General features: G+C 39.3%; 1 protein-coding gene across 4 annotated transcripts; it reads right to left on the bottom strand.

The window, feature by feature from the left end:
• Positions 1 to 1,076: 1,076 nt before the first annotated feature.
• On the bottom strand, positions 1,077 to 26,905 carry mid1 (midline 1). Of its 4 annotated transcripts, none has more exons than XM_046053125.1 (11): positions 26,705 to 26,905; positions 19,558 to 20,279; positions 17,048 to 17,107; positions 12,773 to 12,868; positions 6,145 to 6,252; positions 4,746 to 4,894; positions 4,527 to 4,654; positions 3,703 to 3,846; positions 2,944 to 3,105; positions 2,646 to 2,853; positions 1,077 to 2,222 (listed from the first exon to the last, which is right to left on the bottom strand). In XM_046053125.1, exons 2-11 carry the CDS (start codon positions 20,221 to 20,223, stop codon positions 1,874 to 1,876), a joined length of 2,070 nt encoding a protein of 689 aa, XP_045909081.1. In that variant the 5' UTR covers positions 20,224 to 20,279; positions 26,705 to 26,905; the 3' UTR covers positions 1,077 to 1,873. The 4 variants fall into 4 exon arrangements, with proteins under 4 accessions (XP_045909081.1, XP_045909082.1, XP_045909083.1 ...); XM_046053126.1 differs by lacking the exon at positions 26,705 to 26,905 and adding an exon at positions 25,097 to 25,262; XM_046053127.1 differs by lacking the exon at positions 26,705 to 26,905 and adding an exon at positions 24,381 to 24,399.
• Positions 26,906 to 27,145: the final 240 nt, after the last annotated feature.

The following is a 27,145-nucleotide window of genomic DNA, read 5'->3' on the forward strand; positions in this document are numbered from 1 at the left end:
TTATCCACCTGGGGGACAGTTGAAGCCCATAATTTAACAATAAACTAACACCACAAAGAACATATACCAACATAAAAGATTGTTTGGATTTCTAGTTGGACAGATGTGGCTCTTTGCAGCATAATAACCACAGAAAATACAAATCCAGCAGGTGGAGCCCTGGGGCACATATTTAATACTTCAAATTGAGATTTTCAGTTCTTTTTAATTGTATCTGCAATTTAGTTTCTTTGTAAGTAGGGTACCCAGAGTAAAGCATTTGATCAGAGTTATTGTAATGTTGCAGTCACACATGCAAAGATAATTTGTCTGTTCCCCAACAAGTAAATTTTAATGCCAATTCTATTTTTATTTTGGTGTGTAAAGAATAAAGCACAGAAGAAAAGTCTTTGTCTAGATGTTTTCTTTACCACAATGTATTTTTCTAAATCTAAATTATGGAAAGAAGACACTGGACAAATGTGTTTGCATTTTTTTTTTCAATATGCTGTAAGTGAATAAATCTTTGCAAACACATCACAATCCATGTCTCACTGTCTTCAGAAAAACATTTATATGTTATACATTTTCAAATAATTTGCTTGCTATGTAAATCATTTTCGAAATTAGCTATAAAATTATAGTAAAAACAGAACTATAGTAAAATTCTGGTGGCATTACGAGGAAGAGGTCGTGTTTACGTATTACGGCTCTGTCTGCAGGGTGTCTCTTAGGGAGGTCACACTGAGTTCAGATGTTTTTTTCTTTTTGCTCTTGTCTACTTTAGTTGAAAGGAGATGCTGCAGAATTCAAGCCACATTACTCCAGAACAAAAAGAGATGTCAGAGCAAATCTTGTCAAAAGTCGTGTTTTGGCTCAGTGTGGGTGAGTCCTGTAATGCACTACTGACACGTTTCTCTATGGTGGTGATGTTTTCTTTTCACTGTGGTGTTGTGTGAGCTTGTTCATGCTTTAATGAGAGTATCAAGTATAAATTAGAGTAAACAACAAGTGTACAGTGCATTAAATTATCATCTCACTGAGACACATTTTTGGCATTCAGTACATCATAAAATGAGGACAAGTGACACAGATAATCAAATGAAGTCACTTTTATTGCATCTTGTCAGAGAGAAACGTAAATGTGAAAATTGTGATGAAGAGCTTTTTCAACTTTTGAAACTGCTACAATGAGGAGATTGATTGATCTCAATAATGCTGAACTGTACTCAAGCATTTACAGACAATAAATATTTGAAAATTGCTGAATTGACTGAATTCACATTAAAATTTCTAAGTGAAACTGTTGTTAACTATCTGACCTATTTCAACACTTTTCCCTTACAAAACAATGAGAAGGAAACATTTGCATTATGGTACAATTGGCTTAGAAATACATTTTATAGTGACAACCTTGTCTTCTCAAAGTGCTATGACTTAAAAACATCTTTCAAAAAAAACCCATTACATTTAAAATAGCCTATAATACGACCCTCCAAAAACATCGGAGTGAGAAAGTCCGCTTAACACTTGCACTTAAAGCTTTATTCTCACCTTCAACGACACATGAATATATGAATTTAGAAATAAAAAACGTCTGGAGCCTACTTGAAATTTTCTCCATGAATTTCAAACTGTTAGCAAACCCTTTAAACCACCCAGTTGTGTAATGTACATACATGTGCGAAGCAAAGAAATACATCTACATATGCTTGTAAATAATTTCTTAAATAATTCCAATTCATTTCAACATAGGATTGACACCTGGGCCATTAACTGCATCTTGTTGCGTTACTCTTTTTATTTTGTCAACAGTGTGTGGACATCGGAGTCAAGGGGGTGCAGTCTGGTCTCTTTTTGGGTACACACAGAAAATCCAGCAGGACAGGTTTTGTCAGTTGTTATAGTCGGTCCCCTCTAAGTGGTCTGGGATGGGCAGTCCAGTGAGGATTGTTAAACACCTGTTCCACACGTTGAACACAGGGCAGACTGGCTGAGCAAAGGCGATGTCAAATGTATGCAAGTGCTGAGAGCCGACAGCGTCGTAGAAGGACAGAGATCCAGCGTCATAGTCCAACAATACTCCGAGGCGCCGCAGGTGGGGTGAAGGCTCGATGGGCATCTCCTTACTGTTGTGACGCACCACCCATGAATTGTTGCATCGAGACAGTACCCAGGAAGCGGAATTTTTGCCGACCCACTCATGTTTTGGTGCTGACTTGTATGCAATTCCCACTGCAAACCTGCATGCCCAATGGGAAAAAAATCCATAAACACCAGTACACATTTAGTAAGCACCTAAAAAATTATTAATAGAGAAATAAACAAGACCATAAACATGCTACTCTGTGAGTCTACTAAATGCTAACATGTGAAAATGCTCACAATGCCAATATCAACATCCTAATGTTTAGTCCAACGTGTTAGCATGCTAACATTTCCAAATTAGCACTAAACACATATATAGTTGAGGGTGATGGTAATGTGGAAATGTCAGTGGATCACCTACACTATTACAATTCATTCTGTGAGGAACATGAATGTCTGCACAAAATGGTTCTTCTTTAGTTGCTTAGAGAAGGTCTGATTGATCAAACTGTCAGACATACATTGCCATCCCAAGAGCCACGCCGCTAGCATGGCTGAAAACAGATAAATGTTTTTACCATGTGCTTCCTCCTATCAGAGCTTCCCAGTAATGGCGGCCGCTGTCGATGTAGACATTTCCTGTGACCCCGTAGCTGCTGTGGCTGGAGAAGCGGTCCTGACTATGGCTCTTCTTGGATGATGTCTCGTCCCGCTCCACTGTCAGGTTGTCATGGGACACCCGAAGCTTCCGGTGAGCTGACTTTGCATCCAACTTGAATGGTTGACCTTAAAAAAGGGGGGGAATAGTTTCTTCAATACATTACAATTTTCACAAGATAATGAAGGACTTCTTTACAGTTGTTAAACGTGACATACTGTTGGTCTTGAGCTTCCCCGGTTCACTGCTGCGGTTTCCAGCCTGGTTTATGGCCTTCACTATGAAAACGTACTTGGTGCCACACTGGAGCCCGTGCACAGTGTAGTGATTTTGCTTGATGTTTGGTACAATCATCCAGCTATCAGCAGAGTTACACAAACCTGCAGCCCAGACAGACAGAAAGTCACTGACAAAGAACAGCCTTGAAAACTGTAAGGCCTCATTTAGTGAAATCAAGAAGTATGACAATACAGCGTAATTGTATCGAGTGTTCAATCTACATGTTCTACTTTTGACTCATCAAATATAGACGCATTGCCGCTTATCCAAGTGTGCTTGAGCACTGAGGCAGATGAGAATAAATTGCTTGATCGAGCATGTTGTGACCTTGTTAGAGCAATCAATTCAAACAGTCTGCTGCTCATTTCAACCCCGAGATAATATCGATCATACGATGTGCATCTGGATGTAAATCCAGTCTGACTGAGCTGTTTATTTTTTCCACAAATCCCTTCCCAGACTGCAAAAATTACCCTGTATTTTGGTAACATCTCATTACCCGTAAGAGCCAGAACAGAGCTTTCCTCCCCAGCTGCTAAAATACAATATTATGTTTGGATATTGTAACATAGCCCTCAAACAATTTATAGTCCTTCAGTGAAATCCCTCTCAAATCCCTCCAGCATTGTCATGTTTCCCACCACAAACATGCTGTATATACTATACTACTCCCACCAGAGAGCTGCATATAGACTTACTGACAACATTAGATTGGCTGGTGAAGATGGCGTACTGAAGTTCATACGATACAACAGAGAATTCGTCATCTGATGTCCAGTGAACTGTGATCGTGTCATATGAAGCTGTACATAATTCCTCACGGATTACTGGTGGATTTGGTGCTGCAATTGGAACAAACAAAAGATAAATGTTGTTTTAAGACAGTAATGAAGAGCTGAAAGGATTCTATTCTGCACACAACACAACATTAAAAATAACAAACAAAAAAAACTAACAATATGTTGCAGGGACCAGTAGTGGTAAAAAGCACCATCCATTTATGTTTTAGTGTAATTAAGCTAGGTTGCGGTTCCTCCAGCAATTACAGCTGCAGCCCCCATGCAGAGCTAAATTGATGCTGCGCAACGGGCGCTGAGCATAAACAATCAAACCTGTTTCATTCAGCACAAAATAAAACCTAACTGTAACCTAACATTTGTGAGCTTTTTAGTTTTCTTGTTAACAGGGACATAGTTACAATATAAAGTCCCTGCTTCTATCCATGCCAAAGCTTTTAAATTGTATGAATATATATATATATATATATATATATATATATATATATATATATATATTTGGAGGATAATTTAAATTCACTTTGGACAAAGGAACTCAACAAATCATCTAAAATGGCCAGTTTTAGGAATTATGGTATGTGAGTGAAAAACTGGCCAAAAGTTGTAAGTTAACTAAACTAATTTGGCAGTATAAACTGAGCGAGCAATAGATTATATTAATTAACAGATAGGCTTTGTGCCAAACAGTAAAACATTGTGTGCTTAACTTGCAAGACCCCACTCACCAGTGAGGTAATCCAAGCTTTCTAGCATTTTCTTCTCCCTTGTGAAGTCCAAAGCAAAAGTATCAAAGGTGTCGTTCAGGTTAATTTCTGGTAACAAGATTTGAGAGGATGCCGTTGCCATACAAACTCTGTAAAAAAGAAGTACACCATTAGATGGTGACAGTTTTATACATCATATCTATTGTTTGTCGATAGTGTTGGCTTCCTTTATTCCCTCACCGGTCACAGACGCTTTTAGCCGTTTGAAGGAAGCGAGTGTGGTCTGACTCTTTGAGCGTTTGGTCGGCCTGAGTGATGAGGGAGGAGGACCTCTCGATGCACTGCTTACAGCCGGCTATCTGCTGGGCTAGTTTCCTCAACCGCATAGACTGGGAAGAAAAAAACAGTACACGTTGATAGATGAAAAGCTTGGTAAATAACAAACTAATGCACTACCTATTGGATGAGCCACCAACCTGCAAGATGCTAAATTAGATTTTGCCTCGCCAATTAGAAAATCCTACTGGGGAAAATCTGATTTACACCTTTGAGAATTCGATTTTTCAGTTGCGTAATACCAACAAGACTGAGAGCTTCAACCTGTTCTATATGAAACATCCCTCATAACACCATCATAATAACCAGACCCTCGTATTCCACATCTGTGCCTCTTTGGCTTAGTGGCTGAAAGCAACCTCAGAACCTGACATGAGGCACGGGGTGAGGAAGGAGTCCTCGATCAGAGAGGGCCATCACAGGAAGTAGGGCTGATCTTACTCTGACACTGAGCATGGCACAACATGCCATTGCCTCTCTAATGGCATCGAACAGGGGAAAAGGAAGGGAAGCGATATAAGAGGCACAACATTATGCACATTAATTGTATAGACACTGTGCCAGAAGCATTCCAGAGTTGAGGACTAATACTGAAAACAAAACACAGCAATAAACTCTGCAGTCTGGTGAGTATTACACTGCAGGTAGCTTGCAAGTATCTTGTAATAAGTGTACAATACAACATATGGTAATTTATACAAAGAGATCTGAGGACATGTTGCCACCAGCCGAGTTTTCGGTTCAGAATAAGAGGATGAGTGATTTAAATAAGCTGAGAAGCTGAGCATTCCTTTTTCATGCGACTGAGGCTATCTATGTATATATATCGTTTTTATCCCTATTTGACCAGCGGGTATTTATTTTTAGAAAAATCGGATGCTCGGCTTCGTGACTCGAATGTAATGATAATACTTGAGAGACACAAACTGGGGCTAATCTGGGACATGCTGAAATGTAGTGTAACAGTAGCGCAAGTGGAGAAGAGGGATAAATTTAGTAAAATGACCTCAGTAATGACAGTTACAGAGTGTACACAGTAACACGTCAGGTTTCGGGTCATATCAGACTAAATAAGGCTGTAGCAGCAAAACCCTTAATGAACTGAACTGAGTAAGAGTGTGTTTTTATTGCTTATAGATTAAACTTCTCCAAAAATGTAGGTAGAAAGCTTTTCCCCAAAAAACTGTTATTTGTTACTGCTGTATTTTAATAAGAACAGCATGTGTGGAAAGGTTATCAATACGCACAAGGTGATAAACAAACAAACAAAGGTTATCATGACACAATAGGTGATAAACTGTACCTTTCCTTCCTTTATCTTAGTAGCTATGATTTGTCTTCGCTGCTGTATGATATTAATCAGCAGGTCACACTCCTCAACCAGCTTGTTTTCTTGTCGTGATGCATTTACCTAGACAGAAGTATAGATAAGAGACAATCAATAACGGATTAATTAGCACAACTGCAGGTTCATTTGATTAAATAATTGTTAAACACGTTATTGACAGCACGTTATTTTCTGTAAACCCCATGTGACAAACCACATTAGAGGATAATTCTTCCTTCTCATGTTGCGCAGGGCAAAATAGCAATCACCTTTCTGTGTTTTCATCCCAAACACATGCATGGTCACAGCCAGTGTAATGAACACGCAGCACCCCCGGTGGGTTATTGAAGTGACACTCAAACTTACAAAAACAAGATTGCTTGCTGACTTTCTAAAATCTAAGTTAAGCAAGGGTCAGTTACAAATGCTTAGAGGTGAGATAATAAACAAAATACAATATACCATAAGCAAAATATGCTTTTTTATAATAATACTTTAAGTAGGTAAAGCTTTATTTAAAACACACAATAACAAAGTGCTTCACACACAGAAAAAAAAAGAAATTACACACAACCAAAACAAGATGGTTTTTAGAAGCTGCTTAAAACAGTCTGAAGATTCAGTAAATCTGATACATTGGGAAAGATTATTTCCAGAGGTTTGGGGCTAAAACATTAAAGGTGCAATCACCTTTTATTTTGCAGTTGGAGTTATTGTAGATGGATAAAAGCTTGCTGACTTAGGTTTAGGCACACACCCCTGTGATGGTTAGGGTAAAGGTAAGGGGCTTTGGGAAGCTGTCAACGCCTTTTATACTAACATAGCTAGCTACCTAGTTAGCTACTAGCGCTTCCAGTCTAGACAGGGCGACTAATACCCACGCTGAAGGGTACCTTTGGCATCAAATACTATGATCAAATAATGCTTTGTCAGCCTTTCTGAAAGTGTCAGTATTTGACGCCCTGAGATGAGAACAGACAACACACAAGTAATTATGAACAGGCACATTTGTGGTAACCTTCTTTGACAGACAGGACCACTTTTGCACATGGACAGAAAGGGATCTGGCAGGCAGCATGGATTTGTTACCTACAGACGGTTCCATGTAGGCCCAAAAATGACGTCAAAACCCTGTGACATCACATTGCACATGAGAGATGTAACCATATTGCTTAGATTATAAACTTTCTGTGAATCTTAAAAAAACTATTCAGCCACCAGTGATGTTGCATAGGTGTTTGGCAGGTGAGCCTCGTGGGCTGATTAAACAGTGACGATCCGAGTCAGACAAACACACTGAGCCAAGAGAGTTTTTGTTGGTGCAGCTATGCAGCTACCAGAATTACGGTGTTTCTGCCGTTGCTTAAACCACGGTTATAACTCTGAGTGTAAACCTAAACTCTGGGTTGACGAACTCTGAGCAGTCAAACTCCGAGTTTTCAGTTTCAGAAAGGCCGATCAGAATTAGTTAATTAATCAGGCAACTCTGAGTATGTTGAACCTGCTGTAAGCGCGTGCGTAGGGATGAAATAAAGCCATCATCATTGGAGCTCCGACACTACGATTCACCATGGCAACGGGTAAATAAAGGCAGAGCCTCCATCGAGTGGAGCTATAAATATGGCTGCTGCCAACGCGGACGATTGGCTCTAAAACGCAGGAGTGGAGTATCGATACGTTAACAACATTACATTTTATAAAGCGTTGCTCATTCCTTATTTACCAGACTGGAATTTCCTTAATGAATGATAAAGAGCTGGAATTCTCCTACAGCCTGTTATTCATTTTAAATATGCTACAGGCCTGTTTATTCAGCTGTAACCTGACGGGACTAAATGCCGGTGGCAATAACTGAAGATGAAAATATTAATCGGACAGATTAGACATTTAGGCTACTCATGGACCAGTGATTAGTAGTTGTTATTAGTAAAATGTGTCTAGGTTCAAACTGACTGTTAAGTTTTAGACATGTTACATTAATAAAATCTTGCTCTATTAGCAATAATGAAAAACACACTTTTAAACTACATTTGTTTCAGCTGCACCACAGTCATCCTCACTCATTCACATTATTCACATCATATCCAGCTGACAACTATGATAGGAATGTTGATAACTACGATAGAAATGTTTAATCTGTGCGACAACAATAAAGGTTAGCCTACTGTTCATTGATCAGTAGGATAACAGCCTATTTAACCGTGATTTCGATGTTTCTAAAGACGTAACTGTGTTCCAACATGTGCTTTGATATCGACAGTCTGAATGAGGAAATGTCAGACAGCCGCTTCAAGCTCCGCAGGCGGGGAGGAGTCAGAGAGAAACTCAGCGTTAGTTGAAGTAAACCTCCTCCCGAGCAGGTTAGGTTCACAGCGTAAGTTGCCGGGGTTACAGACCTAGAGTTTATCTGATCTCGCTCTCTGAATCCAAAAACCCAGAGTTTCCATCATCACGGAAACTCATCATTCCATCATCACGGGCTCAACTTACTCACGCTTCATAACATAGCTATGTTTAGATTTCATCCTGATTTGCTCCACTGCTGTTGCAATGAAGTTCTGACCACAACAGCATTACGTTCAGAGAAGCAGCAGCCTCGGGGGGTTTTGAGAGGAATCTTAATTAATTAACGGGATGTTTTCTTAGATGTAGCCCATCTGCAGTCTATAATTGAATTCTCCTAAGTGTTTTCACATATTAAAAAAAATCACTCTGTTTTCTTCTGAATATGCCAAATCCAAGGCAAAGTCTCTAAGGTGCATGATAGTGATTGTGGGCTAAACTCAGGAGTATTTCCTCACTGCTAAATCCGATTGCAAAATTTAATATAACTTTCCAGTGCATGCATAATAGACGGCAGACATGTGTGTGGTGCTGCAGCCTTGCAAAGCGAAGTTTCTCTCAAATGTGTGACTATAATGTCAGTGAATATTCAAGTTTTTTACTTGTAGGCTAGATTAAATTAAATTTTCTCTCGGATTATTAGGACTACCCCTCCGCTGGCTCTTTTTTTTTCTATTACAATGGACCTTATGTGCAGTTGTACCTTTACCTCATATTACACATAAAAGAAGAGCCCATAAAATACATAATAGAGATTTGAACTACAATAAGAACACTGGGAAGATACTAAAGCTACAAATTTAGTCCAACAAGCCTCCCTGGCTTTGTCGTCCGCCACGATATTAGATTTAGCCGTTCCCAGAGGAAAAATCTTTTTCTCAGAATAGTCTTTTCTTTAACTCTTGAGAAAACACTAAGATCTCAATAGTATATATTTTTGAGATAACTCCAATCTGAATTGTTGCTCCTAAAACCCCTTAGGAGAAAAGGATGAGATGAAGAGAGATTGAGGTTTTGAGACTTGGTTAAGACAAATGGATACTGAATTGAGATTACAATAGGAGATTGAAAGTCACAGATGAGATCTCATCATTGTATCTTTTTGAGATCACTCCAATCTGAATTGTTGCTCCTAAAACCCCTTAGGAGAAAAGGATGAGATGAAGAGAGATTGAGGTTTTGAGACTTAGGTAAGACAACTGGATACTGAATTGAGATTACAATAGGATAAATGAAAGTAACAGATGAGATCTCATCATTGTATCTTTTTGAGTTCATTAATGTCTTGCTTATTGCTCCTAAAAAGAAGTTGTGAGCTGTTTGAAGTGAGGTGGATTTGAATCCCGCTCCTGCTGTTCAAAGGGCAACAACGCTGCCGCTGCGCCATCCAGCTAAAATTATAAGAACACGACTGATTGTCTTTAAATAGAGTACAATATTCCTTTACTTAAAAGAGGAGAAATACCATATCCACAATTAAAGTCCTCAAAATTCTAGTCAAGTGAAAGGTATAAAAGTATTCCATAGTGAATGTACTTAAGTATCAAAAGTAAAAGTGCTTATTCTGTATGACAGATACATGTTGAATCTCAGTTCTTGCGTATATTCGGTCCTTAATGAATTAATCTCTAAACATGTCAAAGTATTGGGTGTTATGTCGGCTGTGACCTTAACCAATTGGAAAACATGACATTTGTGCATTATTTTCAATGTCAAAATTTATTTTATTTTTCTCAGTAACTTGTAACAGATAATTAACAATAAATACAATAAGGATTTGAGGATTTAAGGATAAAAATACAAACCCCCATAAAAAGAAAATACTCAACCTCAACATTTGACGTAAGTAAAGTACTTGAGTAAAATAACCCCTAAGACAAAACAGAGAAATATCTTGGAGCTTTTTTTCTGATCCACATTCTCGACTGAAATTACAGTTATTTAAGATACTGTAGAGATCTCATCCTTTGATCAGAGTAAGACAGAGATGAGTTTTTGCTCCTGAGGCCAAGATGAGATCCCAGGAGTCATAGCTGAGTTTTCTTTGAGCTCTTTCTCTGATCTCATGGTCCAATGTTCAGGAGACTTAAATTAGACTTATTTAAGATCAGTTAGAGATCTCTTGTTTTGATCAGAGTCAGATATAAATGAGATTTTATATGGTTGTTTCTCCTGACATGAATTTGAGAAGTGGGAGAAAAGGCCTTTGGTCTCATCTTAATATTAAAAGCAGCTCATTTGTGTCTAGGAGAAAAGAAGGAAACAACTATGAGATCTCATCTTGGATTTTGCTTTCCTATGGGTTAATGTCTTTACATTCATAATTTCCTGACACTACCAATGTGCATTCCTCTGGAGAAATACAGAGCATGCGCCGTTGCGAAAAAACTCTGCCTGCACGGCCGAACACACCCGTTTTATACGAACGCGCGCCAACTCCAATTAAGTTAACACCGGGTTAACACGGACTCAGTTTACCAACGTCTTATCCACCTTCGCAGTACCGTTTAACTCCAGTGTAGGCGGTCAGAGTTTGTCAACCCTGAGTTTGCCTGATAACCTCAAATTAACTCTGAGTAGGTTGAACTCCCTTCGTAGTACAGGGGCCTTTCTCATTTCCCAAATTTCTGTCTCCTCGACTCTTCGATCCTCGATCCTCGAGCGTGTGACCCGGAAATCGATCTCAGCACGCCATCTTGAAGGACATCTCAATTCTTAAAATGCACATCAAGGAGTCCAGGAGACAGAAATTTGGGAAATGAGAAAGGCCCCAGGCCACTGGTGCCAACAGGAAGTAGCCCTGTAGTAGTATTTTATTGGCCCAAAACTGGCTTCTCTGCTCTCCATTCAAATCGGGGTGTGGCTTCGACCAGTAATATACTGGGCAAATTCAATCTCAAAACATTTTGCAATGTTTCCGGACTGCAGTGCGCTTGTGTACACAACAGGGTGTTCGAGGCAGCACTGTTTATGTTTTAAAAAAACATACTTTGCTACGTTTTGTCGGCGCTGAACTCGCCAACTGCATGCGAGAAGCGGAAAGCAACAGATGAAAGAACGTGTTTTTGGTTTTACAAGGTTTGTACACTATTTCATCACTAAATACACTTTTGAGCGGTTTGAGCAGAGAAATCAACTGTGTAGAATTTGAATATTGGCAGTTTTAGTTGATGGCGAATCCAAAATGTGCTCAAACGTTTTCGGGGTTGAGAAGCTTTACAAGCGGCTGCAAGGTTAGCAGTGCCAGCTGACCGGCAAGTCACGCCCACCGAGCCCTCTGGTCCCACACAGACCACTGCAGCATAACAGAGGAAAGGCCACAACTGTAAGATGGTTTCAATGTTCGTACCTCTGTTATTGTGTCTTTACAATCTGAGTAATGGTTTAACATTTTAAAGTAAATCCAGAAACACCTGGTACGTGATATAGCCTAATTATTCTAAATAGACATTACATTGTTAGTGTACAGTTGCGGTTATAGTACTTGCTTTTAATGTGATTTTATTTTATATAGTTCCAAAGCAAAAATCTTTGTTAAAAAGTTAAGTTTTAAGTTAGTTTTTAAGTTTTAAAGTTTGTATAAATCAGTGAATTATAGGAGTAGCCTACGCTGTCTTGTCATCTTCCCTGGTTTCCCCCTGGCGTTGATACTGTTGTTCATTCTGAATAGTAAACCTCATTCACTTAATGGTAACGTTTGCTAGTTAGGCTGTGTGTTGGAAACTTGAAAGATATTTAATTAGTTAAATGGTTTAATTATGGTTAGGGGGTGTCAAAAATAATTGTGACTGGTCGACTAATCAAATAAATAATTAACAGATTAGTCAACTACGAAAATAATCATTAGTTGCAGCCCTAGTGTGAATTAATAGTTCACGATACATTTGATTTTAGTGATATTCTTTGTTGACGAAAACAGTTCTGGACAAGCTTAGTAACTTGATGGTCAAAAGTAATGTACAGGTCAAATATGATACCAAAATGCTTTGTGGTAGATTTAATATTAGAGTAAAATAAACAATAACGTTATATGTTAATTTCAAAGTTCATGCATACATATTTGGCATTGAGTATTTGCAGAAAAAGTCATAAATACCATACAAATGACTGATCTATAGACTAAGTCTATAGACTGAGCAATTAATGTTGTTGACATGATGAAAAGCAGTAATTCATCACCGTGTTAATAATTTAATGAGTTATTGCCGATGAACTGCCACAGAAGCAAGGACCCCGAAAGAGAACAGATAAACAACCTCACCTCCACATGTTGACAGGTTTGGATAAGTTTGCCCATCAGACTTTCCAACTCACTGGTCCTCTTGATTAGACTGCTGAGGTTGGAATCCAAGGCTTGCTGCAAAACACAATTGAAAAAGAGTATGTCATTATACATGGTCCCCCCCCCATCAAACTGTAAACAGCTGAATAAATCTTGTAGGAGGGTTAGGTGAATGGGAACATAAGGGCCATATCTGGCACGAGTGTAATGGGCACAGGAGAGGACACACAAGGCTGCCTCTGGATATGACTGGCCACATTTGGGCTCTGATCAGTATGGAGCCCCCAGTCCTCCCTGTGTGCCAGAGATCCCATCATGCTGCCTGTTGAGGCCACGGAGCTTAGCAGAGCATCTGCCAGTGATTTGGACAACTAAGCCCCGGCTGTGTTAATCACTGACTCTGATCAAAGGCTTATGTTTCAAACGTAATCTCCTACTGTAATTGGGTAGCATGATGACTGTGTACTGTGGTGGTACAAAATACTTTCTGACATAAAGTATTATTCTGCTTACATAAAAGATTAATGCATAATTCCATTTAAGCATGCTACCAATGATTTCAATGAAAACGCCCCAACCAAAATCGAATGTGTTTTAATAGACACACTAACGCCATAATAAAATCTGTCATTAGTCTTGTTAGTAAAGATTTTATTGAAACTGAAGATATTTGTCTGCTGATTGTTTAAGTGGTTGTTTTATATCGGTTCACCCAGATTTTAATATAGGATGCCAAGTCTACTTATAGACCAGTGACACATTTTGAACCTAGAAACTTTGTTGTGTAGTTATTTTAGTTTATAGCAAAATAAGATCCAATTTAATGTGAATATGAACTAGTGAAATAATCATTCATCATACATAATTATGTATATATACAAATATACATAATTATATATATATATTTAATTTACCACAGTCATAAGGTGCTGGTAAAGCTTAAAAATGCACCTTGAAGATGCTGGAAAAAATGCCTGCAGGAACCCTGTATTTAGTTATATTCTTCTTGAGCTGAGTCCCAAACTAGATAGCTCTCTGTTGGCAGATTCATAGTACACGTAGCAATTTTCAGGATGGCTGGCTCCAGATCACCTTCCCCCTTTCACATTTTGATCTTTATATTCTACATTTCCTGACCGATTTCAGCCCATTTATAGTGGAAAACAAGACAAGCATTTATGATTCAAAGTATAATATATATGAATGGATCTGTGATTTTCTATGGTTAAATAAATAATGACACAGCGTTTAAACTGTACTATGTACCCAGACAACACACACAAGAAAACTTGTGTTAATTAACTGATGTCTGATAGGTTCACATGGTAAATTGTGTATGATCCAAGATGTATTTAATATTCAATTCATTTCCATATGTTGAACACAAACATTATGAAACTTTCCCCTTTAAAACTGTTTCACAATTACCAAAATATAATTGTTAGCATAACAAAATACTGAAAATAACTAAAAGAAGAGACTGTTAAAAGGGGCCTGTAAAGTTCCAAAGAGTTCAGCAAATACTGAGTAGCCCTATTTCAAGTTTGATGTTTCGCATTGTGATTTCATAAGGTGGGTGCATCACTGTGTACTAAAATAGCAGAAGCTTTATTTTACCACTCTCACAAATATGATTTATTTATATGGAAGATAAGGTGATGAAAGCCATCTCAGACGCTGAGTTGCAGGTACAGGCGAGGTGAGTTCAAAACCTTTAGCATCATAGCTCATAGCATATTCGTCAAACTTGTGTTGAATATAGCCAAATGTATAAGCTTAAAACTGTCCCATCAATTTAGGTTTGCTTGAATAAGTCATCGCATGAAGCCAAACAGAGAGAGTAGAGCATACAGTGAAGACAGAAAGCCAGGAGAGACCATGTGAGTTCATCTCTGAACTCAACATTTTTGTTGTTCTGTATTTCTCATTGTGCCTGAAATATTGCTTCTCCTGCAACATTAATACAGTTCATGTGTTTAGGCAGCTCTCTCGAATGGAGGTCCCTTTCCTAGAATAATTTAAAGCTGATGAGAGGAAAGAATAGGAGCTTCCTTTTGAATGTGAATGCTTCTGGTCCCACACCTTTGCTTTGGCCAGTCTCACTTCCTTCCTCTCACAGGTCACTGTCAGGACTTGGAGTTTTATCCTGTGTCAACATTAGAAATTTTATCCATTGTCAGAGTTTGTCACTTCATCCTGTGAGCACCACAGGCCCTGAAGGAGGGCTGTTTGAGCTTTCATTCCATCAGAAACACGCATCATAGTGTGGTATTCCTGTGTACAATTATACACTCTGTTAACTCACCACTCTAAATGCATTTCATAATTTCTTTTTAATGTACAGCATATTATAGGTGTATCCACATTTATATATGAACTGTTTGATTTGCAGTGTATTCTTATCTGATCATATTTTTTATATGCTCTGTTTTCCAAACATTATTAATTTAACTTAATATAAATTTATATTTTATACCGAATATTGTCTGTTATTAAGCTGTGTAAGACATGTCACAGTACGAAAAGCACAGGTGTAAATAATAAAATGAATGACGGCTAAATTCCATTTAGCTGCTTCAGTTTTAGGGTCCTGCATGCTGGCTCACTGTCACACTGTATTGACTTAGTGGGATCCTTGAATAGAACAGAGCTACCGTTAATGATATTAGTAACACCTGTGCTTTACTTATTGTCTGCTGTGAAAAAGTTCCAAACCTGTTTCTAATTTAGTTGCCTAAATAACCACCATAGAGTCTGTTTCATACTGTATGTTTTAAATACCTCTTTAGAAAACAATACACAATGAAATGTATAATGTAATTTTTAACATCTGCATTTCAACAGAAAACAATGGAGGACCTTCAACTGCTAACCTGTTTAACAGAAGGCCAGCCTTCTGTTAAACAGGTTAGTGTCCCCTATAGTGTACAGTAGGTCTACTGACTGTGAAATTAATCGGACATTTTACTGCTATCAAAGTTTATACATGATACCAATACAGTCTTTTTGAAAGTCTTTTTAAGAGAGGTTATTTATTTGGCATGACTACAACTAATTTTTTCAGTAGAGGTGCTATTAGATATGTCAGCTCCGTGGTTTAGTAATTAGCACTGTCGCCTCACTATAGGAATTTCATTGTGTGCATGTTCTCCCTGTGTTTACACAACTTTCTTCTCACTGCTCAAAGCCATTCCACCCACATTCAATTCAAACTTTAAATTGCCTGTGAGTATGAGTAATTTCTCTGTTTATATGTAAGTCTGCTACAGACTGAAAACATGCAATGGGCAATAGGTTCTTTCTGCCTTTTATCCATTGCATGTTGGGATATGCTCCGGCCACTCCTCTGACCCTAAAGAATAAGAATAAATTGACTTAAATAATGGATGATGGATAGATAATACCAGATACCAGACCAGGACCGTGTCACATAATGACAAAAACCAGACTGAAAGAATTACTGCATTATACATTTTTGCACACTCTTTTACACACACACACACACACACACACACATGCACCTTTACAATGTCACAATATCCCTTTGTGTGGGAATTTCTGAGAAATGTGAGCCACTGTGGCTGTAAACATGTGTTTGGAAAAAACGGCAACTATAAACAAGCTCAGCTGCATGCCACCTGGGTCCTGTCCTGCGTGCCACAAGGAAAAAACGATTTCTCTCTAAGATGGGAATTGCTGTTTTCTCTGTCACTTGAGGCTTCTAACAATGCGCCTCTGAGCATTTAATATGAGCTCAACAAGGAGCATTTAATATGAGCTCAACAAGGAGCATTTAATATGAGGTCACAAGACAAATAAAAACATGAATTGGTAAAACATGTCCGGCTGTAAAATTATATCAAGCAACTGAAGATGTTAAACTGCACAGAAAACAGATCATAACTGTTAAGTCTTTAAGAAGATAAAGGACTCATCTCAAGTCCAGCACCCTACTGTGTTTAACCACTTGGAGAATGTGCTTATTACAAGAGAAAGATATACGACACACAATACATTAACTACAACACTGAATAATGAAAACAAAAGCAGTGTACTTATTTTAATAATAATCACCAAGGCTACATTACAATGTCTCATCACTATGTGACTGACCCGTTATAATGTGCGCAGAATGTATTTCGCTCTCATTTTGTTAGTTTTCAAAGGACAAAGTCCCTGAAAATCAAGGTTTAGGTTTGTCCGTAGAATAAATCTGCCCCTGAATGTGGAATTGAAGGAAATGATGCTGGTCACCTGGTGTGCCTCCTGGTGTGAACGATCACGCCCCACACAGAGAAAGCGGCCAGGAGATTTCTGCACAACGACAGCATGATCAAACAAAGGAGACAGGTTAAGACTGGCGCTCTGACCTATCTTGCCAAAATGTTGCAAAAGATTGCTTGCATCCCAGTTCCACCGTGACAAAGCATCGTGAAAGCGTGGAATGGGAATATATGGGTTTTGAGTTTGACTGTTGATGCAGTAAACCCCCCTTTTGTGAGTCATGCATGGACACTGTAAGTGTTTGTGAAAACAAAGCAGACCCTCATTTTTATTTCATGCAGTGGTGCATGCAATTCTCAGGAGACACTTTAGGATGAACTTTGACAGAACTGAAAAGCCCATTACAACTGAGCTAAAGACACATTCCTAAACTAAAATAGTAAATATTTTGATTATTGGAGAAAATGTACCTTGCTTAAATTTTGTTACATACTATAGGTCAAAGCTAACTTTCTATTTCCACGTCAAAAGCTTCACAATAAAGCTCCACTACATGATTGCGTTGATGTGGACTACAAAATCAATCAATATAATATGCCATGAGGTTGCTGCACATGACAGACCCACACTGTGCTAGCAAAAACACTGACTCACTAAGCTAAAATCTTACCCTTGGTCTACAAGCTGATTCACGTTTCTAATGGAAGGAATGCAGAAACGCCTTTTTATATGCCCCAGCTAACAGCATCTTCTCATGCGTTATTGATATTGGCCCATATGCTGAAAGTGAGCAGTTCCACTTAACCTAAAACTGTGAAAGCAGTCTCTTGCCTTGGATGTCATTACATTTAAGACTGAAGAAAGGCTAAGAAAGAGAAAGCCTCACTTAATTTACCGTTTTTATAAGGCTTATGATACATTAGGTCTGAAACGATAATACTGGAAATATTCTATATTCTGTATCGCAAATAAATCCCAAGAAATAGTGTTGTTATCGGGGGCAATTTTCAGCTCCAGATTTCGTACCGTAGAAGGACCGTACGTAGGATTGACTCAAATTAAACAACAATATCCATGTTCGTCATAATGAGGGATCCTGTTACCTAGGGCAATGGTGTGGCAAATTTTTGTGTTTTTGGACAAGGAGGTCTATGGCACAGAGAAATAAAACTATATCAGGCTTTGGCTACACAGACTGGTACAATTTAATACATTGAAACAAAATAATAGGGTGGGGTTCAATAGCATACTTTAGAATCCCTTATCATATCTCATTAAAAAACACTGAATTTCCCCTTGAGGGATTAAAAAAGTATGTCTTCTTCTTCTTAAGTTTAGCTTTAAATTACAATTTCATAATAAACTACAACCCTAAGATTCAGTTTAAATCTGTGATGACCTGTGGTTGGGCAAGAAGCCAGATATACTACAGTTTGTAGTAGTATTTTCTGAATTAATCAATGTTCACATAAATTAAGCTAGCCTAGTTTGATTTCATAATAACAAGCTACAACCTAAAAATGAGATAAGCTGCAGAAGATATGAAGTGTTGATTGATATTGAATGTTGACTGACTTTCTGAAATAACAGCTGTAACATACTGACACCTGATTTTTTACAAACTACTTGATCCAAATAATGACATAACATTCAGATAACTAAAATATTGATCTGATGTGCACAAAGAGTGTAAATGGGAGACCCTCCTGTATCTAACGTGCCGCAATCAGCTAGATCATTTCTCTTGACAGGAGTTGGCACCCTGTTGAACTACAAAAACTCAGTTCACTCGCGGTGGTGTGTCTTTTCGCTCGCAAATAATGTTTGGCAGAGTACAGTCAGCTGCTTGGAGAGAGCGCATTAACCAACAGTCAAATGTTTCAGTGAAGCTGGAATTAGTATTAATTAGCTACAGATTATATAATCTACCATCAGTGACTTTGGTCATTTTAACTAGCAAAAAGCAATGATCAGCACCGGCAATAACTAAGAACGTTACCTGAGCATTTTCAATGGTTTTTGTTAATAAAAAATTATGAGGAGAGATAAAAGGTTTGATAAGAGATTCAATAACACTTAACGAATCCAGGTATTTTGCTCTGAAAATGGAAGCGACTATCTGAACGAACGTTTTTTAAGACAACTGGTTCAGCTAAGTGGCAAAGCAGCCCAAGTGAAAGGCAACTTATGACATTTTATTTTAGACACCAATGATGCTGGTTGCCAATAAAATGAAATTTCTATATTATAAAATGTATGAAAAAAACATAATCAATACAACTTTTTTATAATTTGCCTATGAACTGTGGTTTATCTCAGAGTCTGCACACATTTCAGCACCACTAAAATCAAGCAGCTGAAAAGTTTTTATAAAACTGAAATCCAGCAAATGTATTAATAGCTTATCTAACTGTCATTCTGTGATCCTGTATACGCTGAAAAGAGGTTTTGAAAAAACGCAGAAATCAGCTTTTCTGTGGGGCTACAATCAGTGCATCATGAATCTCTAAGCATTCCTCCAACTACAGATAATTTCTTACCTTGAGTTTGTCATATCTGTCACTGAGGGCTGCCACTTGGTGGTCCCGGTGTCGGCCAACCAGCTTACACAGTGCACAGATCAACTGTTCATCTGTCACACAGTACATGTTGACCTTCTCATCCTCGTGCTCCAGACACATGAGCCCTCGCAGATGAGAGTCCAGCAAGGGCTCGATTAGACGGTGGCCCGTGAAAGGTTTCTTGTTGGGGTGGGTGGCCTTGAGACACTCGTCGCAGTATGACACCTCGCAGGTGACGCAAGTCTTCACGGCATCCTGCGGAGGATCCTGCTCACAGAACTGACACTGCACCCGGTCACCCGGAGATGTCATGGCTTTGCTTTCGCGGATAGTGTGCTCACGCCGAGTTTCGTTAGGGGAGTTAGGTCCGCTTAGAGAAGCCTTCTGGTAGCGGTCAATGATGTTCTGTAATGTAACGTTGCGTTTCAGTCCCTCTAGGCCCCTCTGGTTAAGGGTGATGACATAGCGACAGGTTGGGCACTGAAAGGCGCTGATGGACTGGATTGGCTCACTGGGCGTGCAGTGTGAGACCAGGATGCGATGGGCACAGTTGAAACAAAGGCTGTGAGCGCAGGGCAAGAGCAGCGGATCCTCAAAGAGCTCCAGACAAATTGGGCAGGTCAGCTCAGACTCCAGTGTTTCCATCTTCAGGCAAAACAAAGGGGGGTTGTGAGCGCAATCCAGGGAAGCTGATCAGCTATCTGTAAAGATGACACAGAAACGAATTAGAAAAAGATGATAGCTTTGAAAAAACAAGCTGTTCGAAGACATTATCTTTCGTTTTTGAAAATCGCAGCAAGCATTTTTCAGTATTTTCTGAGATTCTGTAGACTGACTGAATGATTCATCAACAAAACATATTCGGCAGATGAATTGATCATGAAAGTAATCATTTTGCAGCCTTAATGTCCATATTTAGATGTGAAGTGAATGAAACAGACATTGCGCATGTTATTTTCAAGTATTTTTATGATAATAAAACAAAACGATTCGTCTCTATCTTGAGTTCCATTTGATTGCCATTGCAAACTGAATATAAATAGTACTGCATGTAAACATTTCATATCTGATTATGGAAATGAAGCAAATTGGGAAAATAAAACAAGCAAGCAGAAGAATACATACAAAACATGTGTTTGCACATTATACATATATCAGCCTTTTGTATGGTCTATATGGCTGACTGAACTTACAACTTTGAGAATGCAACAGCGGCTCATTTTAATTTGGCACAGGAATAGTCTAGCTTGTCCCCATGTGTTCCTCCCTATACTGTACTCCTTAGGCCAGCAGGCCAGTGAGGACTGACAGCTCAGCCAAGCAGAAGTCTATTGGCCTGCTTGCTGATGGCTGGGGCTGCACACTATCACAGACACTAAGCCTTTGTTCCCGGCCAGTCGGACACCCCAGCTGCGAGTGGACACACTGTGCTCACAGCGTCTCTCTATGTGAACTCTCTACCTCCACTCATTATGTGTGAAGAAGGCAAAAACTCATTATCAGGACAGTCGGGCACAAGTAGCCTTTTGAAGTTGTGAGGATACAGCAATTACCTCTGAGCCACAGACCTAGGGTTTGTTCTTTCCATTCTATTCAAATCTCCACAGACATTCAGCTATCCCACTGTACTGTACAAGACAAGAGGCGATTGTTGCACTTGTCTCTAGTGACTGTGATGCATCTGTGGGCCTTTGTTTCTTTACGATTTTGTACTTTACGGACAATGCGGTGAATGCAGGTGTATGGAAGATGAAAGACAACCCTCTTCACTATGCAAACCGCTCAGTCTTAAACAAAATATGTTAAACATCAAGCCTTTTGGCACAGTTATTGTTGTGAAGTTGGTGTTTGATCATTCATTAACATATTCTTTTAAAAATCAGATACGCTTAATTTTATACACTTTATTTTAATTTCAATTCTAAACTACTGAATGTTTGCAGTGATAATTCTAATTCTAATTCATACATATATAAGTAGCCTAAAACAAAACTAATCATATAGACTAACCAAACACACATGAAACTACTAAAATTGCTTGTCCAACATTTGTCCATTTGTTTTACATGTTTTTACTTTAACGCAGGAGACAACATCACTTTTGATTTTTAGCAAAGCTTTCAGCTACAATATAGTGGTTACTGAACTTGCACAGGTCTTGTCAAACAGGTTAAGGTGTTACTTTAACCAGGCTGTCCTAAATAGAAAATGAATAAAGAGCTTTGTATGCCAAGCACAATGCAAAGACACTAATCCTCTGATGTCATCACCTATGGTATTAAATACCCTGAAGTTATAAAAAGCTTGTAAAACAACACTGTGGTAAAGAGCCACTGCTAACGGCGTTACAGCCCCAAGTACATTACAACCTCCTGAAAGCTCTCCCATTCATACACAGTTTACTTTACCCACCGATGGATTTCGCCCCACTTTGTATTGCCGAGACATTTCTGCTGAAGGAAAACTTCTGACCTAAATCATGAAAACATATTTACAACAACAAATGCACCAGCCATAAACCCCAGCGTGCTGTAGAGATGGGCATCCAGATGGCAAAAGTCTTCACAGTGCAAGTAAATCCTACAGCAGAGCTGTCATTAAGCAAGAGATTGAGCAAGAGGTAGCAAGCACAACAGGAAAAGTTGCCCGACAATTCCAGGAAAGCCAGCTCCACCTACAGCTAGCTGGAGCGCTGGCCAGTACTGGAAGAAGAGAGAGAGCAGACAACAGTGAGAGAGAGTGTGTGTATGTGTGTGTACGTGTGTGTGTTTGTGTGCGAGAGAGAGAGAGAGAGAGAGAGAGAGAGAGAGAGAGAGTCATAATCAGCAAATAAGCGGAGGCGCAGGATTGTGCAGAGCCCCAGCCCATGTCCTCACAGGCAGGTTAGTGTCCTCTCAGGCCTGCCCATTCAGAAATTCAAAGCATCAGGATCAGGTTTCCTGGTGTGTCCATCCCTCTGCTTCTAGCAGCACAATGCTGTGGATTGGAACTTTTCTTGGCTATGCCACTGGGGATTCAACAAGAAAAGCTGAAGCCACAAACTCAGCTGAGAGGCAGCCTGAGAGACAGCAGGACTCATCTCTCAAGGTCTGCGATTCCCTCAGCATCCAAAAAAAACAAGGTGACGTGGAATAAGCCAATGACTTCACAGTCTGCTGTCTGTGTCTCCAGAGGCTTGTGATGTGTAATATACCTCATGACAGCCACAATACAAAAAAAATATAGCTCTATAGAAGGTAAAATAACATGAAACTAAAACTCCCCATTCAACCTCTTAACAGCAAAAACTGACACAATAGATCCTAAGTATCCTCTCTGACAGAAAAGACTACAAATGAAGACAATCACTATGTAACATCATCTGTTACATACAAGTCAGTCCCAGTTGGCCCTCATGTGGGAATCACCGAGGTACCATCTGCTTACCATGTGCCTCTATCCCCCCCCCCGCTGCTCCATTTGAATTCTCCTGTCATTCAAAGGAGTCCCCAGAGTGACTCTCCTTTCTGAGAGACAGAAACACACTGTAAATATTAAAGACAAGCTAAAGTTCAGACAGTCCATTGCTTGGGAGATGGACATGGGAATGTGACTGATTCCCTAGGTTTCTTCTATATAGTCTCCAACTGGGATGGAATTTCGTACCATGAGATCAGCAAGAGGACGAATCAAACTGAGTACATACATTTGACGAGACCCAGAAAAAAACATTATATAAAAACTAAAGATTTAAACAGCGTTAAACATTTGTGTACTAACATTTAAACACAACGTACTCATGAGATCTGTGTAATAGGAAGGCTGCTTTCCCTCGTGAATGGTACACATGTCTATGCAAAGTGACATTTTGCACGCAAGGCTTTGTGTAAGGGCCGGGCCATACTGGCCCATATCATGTATCCAAACCAAGGGTGCATATTTCATGTCACTGTTGGTGAGGACAATACAGATTAGAAATTAAGTCACTGAGTGTCTAAAAAAAAAAGGTAGACAGCAGCCCAAACTACTGTGAGGCATACGAGGGGGGAGGACATAATCTTTAAAAAATTTTAAAAAGCATTGGACTCATAGAAGAGAACAAGCGCTGTTAAACGTTTGTGTACAAAAACATTGACTAGACGCTGACGGACAACAGTGGTTGTATTTAATTGTTTTGATCAAATGTATTGTTAGGGACAATTCAACAGTCACTGGATTTTCGTAGGGACATGTCCGTACTATCCCCACTAAATTCTACACCCTCGATCCAAACAATTTGGGCGTACCTCAATAATGATAGACAGTGTATTGATATGCTGCTGCAATATGACTATTCTTTGACAATCAAAATGCATTAGATACGATGAGGACCAAAGAGATTCACAGATAAGCTCAGAACTGTAATGCAGCCTTTATGACAAACAAATTACAAAAGCTACATCATGGTATGATAATAACCAGAATCATGTAGAAAATCTAGCCAGTTATATTAATAATATAACTATAATATCAATATATCACAGCCATATTTACTGTGGGCAAATAGTCTGAGGAATAACCTGGATAAATTTCCTCCTTTTGGAGTACAAATTGCATTGACAATTAATTGTAGTTTGTAGCTTGTTTGTCGCACAGCAGAATTATGATTCAAGATGCTTAATGCTGAGTATTAATACACACAAACACGTGTGAGGCATAGGATTCGCACCTAACTGTGTGGCACTGTGTCAGATGATGAACTTGGTGGAGTTTTATTTGATTAGGAAGTAATGGGTCATTTAGAGATGAAACAATTACAATGTCTCAGATAAGAAGACAATTACCTGCTCAAGCACTTCCTAATGCTTTTGGTTATGGTCTTCTATCACCTTTAATGATGGCTCTTAACCGCCCATTCAGCTACTGAAAGAGTGTGATTGCTCTTTGTCTTCTTTCCTGGGGCAGACACCTAACATATTTATCTGTAATCCTGTCTTCCCAGCGTGGCTGTGACCAATGTGTGGCCTGTTGCTGCTCCCTAAAGCAGCCAGCTCAGCAGCGGTCCACTCAGGCCTAATGTGATTTACAGCTGTAGCAGCACCAGCCAGCTGATTAGACTGACAAATCTACCTGATCTGCAGCTGCACACATTACTGACATTAGCTGCATGAAGCCTGGCCCTGACCAACATCCATTATTACTGTTATTGAGGTGATTGTGGAGGGCAAGTTACGAATCTAAACATTTAGGCTACTGAATGTAAAACGCATCTGTCAAACAGGATTACTATGACTATAATAATATAAGTTTTTTGCTGCGCACTCATAACAAGCATGACATTGTTATGAATGTAAAAGATCACTTTCCACTTAGAGGCTTCCTTCATGAGTGAACAGCACGTTTTATAATGGAGCTCCAGATGAGGAAATGCCACTGGGAATCGATAATGTCTGTAGCTAATGAGTTCCTTACACACTCAGAACTGGATACAGAGGCCTAAAAGGTCAGCTGAACAAGGACGTTTTCTTTCTTTCTTTCTTCCATTTGTCTGTGAGCTTACTGTCTATGCTCTACGGGTCATCCTGGTCTGCATCACAACTTGCACCAAACTCTCATTTCCTGTCCGCGGCTTGGCAGGTGGCATCAGCGGGGAAACGCTGTATCCTTCCCACAACCACAGGAACTTTACAGAATGTGAATTTCCGAGCTGCAGCCTGCTGCTCACAGGTCATAGAAGAAATGACTCACTGAGTTCAACACTACCGTGAAGTAGCCTACGCATCTACTTCACATCAAAAAGCCACAAACCAGTTCTCGGACCTATTTATCCGTCGCACGTCGTGTTTGGATAATTTCTCAACGTCATACAACGAGAATGACGTTTTACTGCCGGGGAAAACGGTCAAAGAGCGTCATCGTGTGGCTGATTTATAAAATACATCCACCCCCTATCCCCTTAACTAAGAAGACATCCTCCTACCATAATACTTGCCAAAATTACATGGTGACATTTTACAGTTATTACTGAAAAACTATGTTAATATGCTGATTTAATTTAGTCAAATTCTACTATTTATAATAATAATACGAATAACAATAATAATAGCCATAATCTCCAAATAATCTCACCATACTCCCCCAGAGTAGCCTAAGGTCTGCTATGTATGAAAAGTGCAATGAGTTCACTTCTGTTATGAATTGGCGCAATATAAACAAAACGGAATTGAATTGAACCATCCCCTTCACTTGAAACCAATGCAATGCTTCTTTATAAAGACCTCCACATGTGTTGCCATAGTGACAGCTTGGTGTCTATTTGTCACACTAGTGATCAAAGGCGGCACACTTTGGTGGGAAGATGTCTAACATTCCTCCTCACAGGAACAAGATAAGTTACTAATTAATAAGGCAAGCCACAGACCCAACTGCAATGTCCCAGTTTTACCATTTGCTAATAGCTCCGTAAAATGACTCCTTTGTGAGTAATGTATGGGGGCCTGTCACAAACTGTGTCCAGATGTATTGCCAGAGCTTATGTGGATGTAACAGGGGAGAAAAGTCTGTATCTTTTTTTTTCTTATCAGTGGTGTAAATGGCATTTTGTAGGCCATGAGGCTGCCAGATTACAGATGAAAGGCTGGTTTTTATCTCCCTCGGTGCTGCAGTGGATCTCTCCGTTTGAGTAAAGGTAATAAAAAACTTTTATGATGACTGGGAAAAGATGATACTGAGAAAAGGAAAAGAATAGCCAACTGTAATTGTGCCCTCAGTGTACAGTGTTGCAAGGTATACTCTAGTGATTGGTCTTATTGGAAATCATCTCATGTTATTTTAGATATAGCCCATGTAGATGCATTTAGGAAAAGTGTACGACAAATAGCTGCTTTGACACTTGAAACCTACTTTGGCTACTCCCACTCTCTTTGACGCTTTTAAATCTCAAAATTCCCCTCGGCCTTCTCACTTAGTCATCTTATCCCTCAAGTATTATCCACAGTTCAAAACATGAAGGAATCTGTGAATACAACAAGGCCAAACAACCCCAGCACTTGCACAGAGCCCTGCCTGGAGGCTTGGAAACATTTGATGACTCACTGTTTTGGTAGCAAAACATAGAGGCGCAGCAACATAAAATCCAGACTGAGTTAAGAATGACCCTGTGACTTACCTGCCTCATGATTACATCCATAAACAGGCAAGAGAGGAAAGAGCCACCTTCAAATTCACAGTGCTGATATCTGGGCTCTGCCAAGCTGATCCAGCGCAGTGATCTTAACTTTGAGAGGAGTTACTCGTCTCTCCTGCTCTCTGAGAGTTTCTGACCCTCTAACCTTGTTCTCTAAACCTACGGAAAACCAGTAGGAGGATCGAAACTTTCCACCCTTTTCTCTACTCTCACTGAGAACTGTACCTATCCCATCTAGAGACAGTGAGCTGCAAGTTGTTGCACTGGCCAATCACATAAAAGGGGTAGGACTTCTGCTGGTTTGGTCTATCACTCAGGGCTATCAGAGCATGGAGAGTTGCCATAACTCCCAACAAAGATTTTTTGTCATCCTCAAATGAACATCACCCAAATAGCTGAGTGGCACATCACAAAAGCAATGTT

The sequence above is a fragment of the Micropterus dolomieu genome, linkage group LG07 (genome assembly GCF_021292245.1).
Source record: "Micropterus dolomieu isolate WLL.071019.BEF.003 ecotype Adirondacks linkage group LG07, ASM2129224v1, whole genome shotgun sequence".
NCBI lineage: Eukaryota > Metazoa > Chordata > Actinopteri > Centrarchiformes > Centrarchidae > Micropterus > Micropterus dolomieu.